Consider the following 5,144-nt stretch of genomic DNA (forward strand, 5'->3'; position numbering starts at 1 on the left):
ATCGGCTTCCCCTCCGAGACGGCCCCCACCCCCGCCGGCCACTGGCACCATGTTCTCATCCCCGGCTCCAGTCTGTCCGCCGCCAGCATCTGATGGGCCTCCGATTCATTATTTATTTCTCACACTGTGCTTTTCCACAAGCTCTTTAAGCGCTGCTGACCGGACGAGGAAAGTGAATGAACAGTCAGTTCCTCGGGCACTTACGAGACCTAGACGGAGGTCACCTCGGCCCGTACGGTGGGCCCCATTTTACAGATGAGAGAAACCGAGGCTCAGAGAGGTAAACCGGCTTTCTCGGCCAGGGTCGCAGAGCTGGGATCGGCCCCCAGAAGTGTTGACTCCGGAGACCACAGTCCCCCCCCTCCCACCCCTCGATGGCACGTCTGTCACACTTCATCACACACTTCAGAGAAGTAAATGGTGTGGGGTTGGGGGGGATGGCAACGGACAGGGAAAGCGTGAGTGCCGGTATGGCAACAGAGGGGTTCAGCTCTCCAGCCAGTGTGGCTGGAGCACATCCTTTCCATATTATAAGGAATTGAAAGCTATAATTAAAATGCAAGGGAAACATACACACACACACACACACACACACACCCTTCTTTTCAAGGTAGACAGACTAGCTTTGTTGTAGCTCTGGGAAGCGGGCAGGAAGCTGGTCGAACCGCAGGGAGGAGGACCCTGCGAAGAACAAAGGGGCATTATGGGCGACCTCTGCCGACAGCAGCGTGATGTGCCTCCCTCAGACTCGCCGGGGCCTGGGCATCGAGTCGTCCTGGTTCTCGTTTCTGGAGCTGGGGCCGCTGACCGGAGTAGGGTTGCACGTGCTGGCCGTGGTGGCCCTTCCTGGCCCCGTGGCCCTGCTCCTTCATTCGCCCTGTCGAGGGGCCTGGTCAGGAGGCACGAAGCATGGCAGTGGTGAGGGACCAAGCGTTCCAGGGTGGCGTGGACACTGTCCTTCAGTCCCACAGCCGACCTCGGGCGAGGATTAGCCTTCCCCTTCGTAAAGGTAGGGAAACTGAGGCACAGGCAGCTAGGGGGATGCAAGGGCACACACTGAGAGGGGCCCCGGCCCTCCTGGGTCTCCTCCATGCCCCCAGCTCCTGGCAAACTCCCCTGGGAGTGAGTCACCCTCGCCACCTGCCTTGGGCGTGGAATCACGCTCCTTTCCCGAGCGAGCCATTCATTCATTCGTTCATTCATTCATTTGTTCGTTCGCTTGTTTACTGTCACACTGACTCGCCCACCCCCCACTCGTCTTCCTCACTTGGTCACTCATTCCTTTACTTAGTGAACGTGTCCTGAGTGCCTCCTGCGTGTCCCCTCTCCCCTGGGCTGTCACGTGAACGAGAGTTTAGGCAGTGGGGTTGGGCAGGGCAGTGGGGAGCTTTGAGGCGCTCCCAGACCGGCCAAAGAGTGAGAACCACCTCTGGCCGAAGTGCTTTGTCCCCACGGACGTTTTTCATTACAAACACTTCTCGGCACTTCCCTAAGGAAACACCTTGTTTGTAGGAAGGGCTCTCGGAGCGCATGGCACCTGCAGAGAATCTGTCTATGGGCCTGGGACACCTTCGCTACCCTGTCTTTCCATAAATTGACTTCTCTGCTTAAAGAGCCAGGTAGAGAATGGAACTTGAGACCCAAAGGCCTGCTCTGGGGAATACATTTGTTCTTCTTAGGGCGGGTCTCAGAGAGATTTAGAAAATCTCAGATCTTAGCAGCTAGGTCGGAGCCTTCTGATCAACTGAAAGATAAGATTGGGGACCGTTTACTGAGCACCCTCTAAGTGCTAGGAAGTCCAGGGGCGTTTCCTGCAGTACGACAACTGGCAGGGTAGGGACGTTCTTCCCGTTTCGTAGATGAAAAGACTAAGGCCCCGAAAGGCCCTCCCACGGCCAGAGGAAGTGGCAGCCGCCACTCAGCTTCCAAAGGCCACTTAGCTCTTTCCGCTCCACAGCATGGAAGGTCCCGGAGGACTCCGCAGTCCTGACCTCACCCCACTCTGGTCAAGTCCACCTCCCCGGTGTCCACCGAGGATGGTCGCGCCTCCCGGCCTCTCTGCCCCTCGGAGGCCCGGGTCTCCTCGCTCTCCTGAGTGCCAAGCAACAGGCTGGGGGAACTGAGTGTCATGGGCACGTTCGCTCTGTCTTCATTGGTATTCATCGTGGGCCTGTCTCCTCAGGTCAGGGAACTGCCGAGTCACTGTCCTTGTCACCATCTCTTTCTTAGTCCATTCTTGAAATCTGCTTCAGCCTCCTAACGTGTGGTTGGTCCCTTTTGTCCCCCACCAGCCAAAGAGTCACAAAGGAAGCCTGCGACTTGCCACCTGTACTGTAGGGCCCAAGTCCAAAGACAGACATACCATCCAGTGCCACCTCGTGGCTGCACTTACTTCCCCACGTGCTTCAGATGTGGGGACCGTGACCTTCTTAGGACGAGGGACGGAGGGATGGCCATGACTGATCATCTCCTCGGATGAGTCCAGATGTAATAGCCTCCCGGTGCTTGGGCTTCTGTGACCACCCAGATGTCGAAATCCGGGAGGAGCCCCGTGGCCCGAGAGCGCCCCAGGACCCCTCTCCTCACGACCCTGCTTCACCTCACACTAGTCTCCACCTGTGCATATGAGCGTGTCAGCATCTCAGGGAAGTCACTTCAGTGCCACTTAAATGTGGCCTGTGGGGAAGAGCGAAAGCTCTGAAGGCAGACAAGCTTGGCTCTGCGACACCTGCTGTGTGACCTTGGAGAAGTTGTGTCCCTCTCTGGGCCCCACGGGTACACGAGTGAGCAGGCCAGAGGCAGAATAACGAGAGCAGGGGCCGCGGCAACGTCAGACGCGCCGTGAGATGTCTTTCCGCTTTCGAGGCCATCCCCCTCAAATGTGCCAGGATTCTCCCTCCTCCGAGGACCCGTGACCAGCACCTTCGACAGAGGTAGATGGTGGGGGACAGGCCGCTGGACTGGGAAACCAGGCTCACACAGAGCTCGCCACAGGGCTTCCTCCGTTGCTTAGCAGCTTCCACACTTCCAGGGCCTCAGTTTCCTTGCAGCTGTGTGGGTTTTTTGTGAACCTCAAGGCATGTGTTGTCCCTTCTGCTCCGGGCCGGCCCAGTGAAGGGAGGCTTCAGACCGGGCACCAGGTGTGTATGAGTCATAGGGCTACTCGAGTTACAAAGTGTGTAGATGAATATAGATATGTGTGTGTGGTTATTTTTTATTTTTTATTATTTGCACTTAAGTCACATTTTCCTATGCTTGATCCAAGCTCTAAAAGCATTTTGTGGTATAAAAATCTCTCATCATCTGATCCACTCCACCAAAATAAACCAGCTCCCCTGCCGTCATCTCCCTCGAAAAGTGCCCCTATGTCATGCTCTGGGGCTGGCAGGCAGAGGCCTTGCCCACTGAAGACACTTCATCATAATCCCCCCAGCGCCCCCAGCCTCTCCACTCCCTGGGGGGGCTGCTCCGGTTTCTTGGGCTGTTATTACTGGGATGCCAGCTGCTCCACTTACGACCCATCAGTACAGACCTGCTCTGTCTCACAGGCCTCTGCTTAGCTCATCTAGTGGAAATATCATTTTAAAAATAAATGCCGGTTCGATTCGCTCTTCCTTCTCGCCTCCGCTGTGTCTCCTGGCCTCGTCCACTTGGCACCAGAGGGTTCATTAAGGCGCTGCCTTCTCCCAGAGTCCTCCAGTGATCGGGTGTCAGTGGCCAGCTGGCCACCCAGCGGTGCCTTCGGGGCAGTCTCGGGCCCTGTGGGGCTCGCCAGGGTGGCTGCTTCTGAGCCCGGTGGTCATTTAAGTGCTGCTTAAATGTGGCCCGTGGAGAAGAGCGAGAGCTCTGGAGGCAGACAGGCTTGGCTCTGAGACGCACTTGCTGTGTGACCTCGGAGAAGTTACATCCCTCTCTGGGCCACGTGGGTACACGAGTGAAGTGGAACCTCCCTCCTAGGTATACGGGGTGCTGGGCGGTAGACAGTATGTGCTCATGGGAAAAACACATTTTAAAGTGTCCTCGCAAACCATCTACGAACTTCTTTTATCTTTCATCGTCCATACTTTGATTCTTTTATGGCACCAGAAAGCAACTCATAGATAGGCCAGAGGATTTCGCGTTGGATACGTCACAGCTCCAACAGTTTCAAAGCAAATCAGGGAATTCGGTCGGGTGTGGCGTTTCGTGCCCAAGGAGCAGCAGTGTCGTGTTCAGAGTGCAGACCCCACAAAGTTTTGTTCCTCCATTCGACCAGTAAGCACTGTAGCTTTAGACAAGCGAGTTACAAGTGTCTCTGTGCCTCGGCGTCCTCGGCCGTAAAACAGGTCTAAGAATAGTACTTGCCTCGTTGGGTTGGCTCAGGGATTCGGTGATGGGGGGCATGGAGCATTTCAGACCTGTGCTCGGCACAGAGTGTCATGGAAGCTCTGTCTGCTGTGTGGTGGTTATATTGCTATTACGTGGCAGGAAGTTAGGATGCAGACATAGGGGCGACGCTCATCTTCACCCCGCTACTACAGCAGTTACTTAATCAGGAGCAATTTTTGACCTCCAGGGGACTTTTGACAATGTTTGGAGACATTTAGGTTGTCATAACAGAGAGCGGAGGGTACTACTGGCATCTCATGGGTGGTGGCTGAGGATGCCAGGACAGCCCCCCTCAGCGATGAATTATCTGGTCCCAAAAGTGAACAACGCCATGAGGAACGTCGTTCTAACATGAGCTTTCTGGTGGCGCCACAGGCACCCTGTTCTCCATACCACTCGCCTTGGTTGCGATTTTGCTGGTGGAGCACAAGCTTCTGAGAACGAGAGGATTCGTTTCTTGCTCCAGTCCATCCAGGTCGCTACTGCCCATCCAGCCCACCCTAGATATTGACCACGGGCAGCACTGAGCCTGGACGTGACATGTCAGACCCAGATTCAAGTCCCAGGATTGCCACCTGCTGGCCGTATGACCTTGGGCCAGCGACGCCACCTTTCTGTACCCTCCATTCCTTCATCTGTAAATGGGATTATAAACAATCTGATCAATTGAGAGTAGAAGTTAAGACTGCAGGTTCCGACGTCAAGACAAACCTGAAGAGTTCAAGTCACAGCTCCGCCACTTACTGTGTGACCTCGGTTACCTAACTAAGCCTCCG

General features: G+C 55.4%; 1 protein-coding gene across 2 annotated transcripts in view; it reads left to right on the forward strand.

Annotated features, from left to right (window-relative positions):
• The window catches only part of ERGIC1 (endoplasmic reticulum-golgi intermediate compartment 1), an 82,541-nt gene extending 78,928 nt beyond the window's left edge, over positions 1–3,613 (forward strand). The window contains exon 10 of one of the 2 annotated variants that reach the window (XM_025043094.1): positions 2,292–3,613. In XM_025043094.1, coding sequence (XP_024898862.1) covers positions 2,292–2,459 — 168 coding nt within the window. In that variant the 3' untranslated portion in view covers positions 2,460–3,613. Of the gene's footprint in view, positions 1–141; positions 175–2,291 lie in introns of those variants that run through there. The other variant, XM_015585323.1, reaches the window with a different exon arrangement.
• The last annotated feature ends 1,531 nt before the right edge of the window (positions 3,614–5,144 follow it).

The sequence above is a fragment of the Pteropus alecto genome, unplaced genomic scaffold (assembly GCF_000325575.1).
Source record: "Pteropus alecto unplaced genomic scaffold, ASM32557v1 scaffold40, whole genome shotgun sequence".
NCBI classification, from domain to species: Eukaryota; Metazoa; Chordata; class Mammalia; order Chiroptera; family Pteropodidae; genus Pteropus; species Pteropus alecto.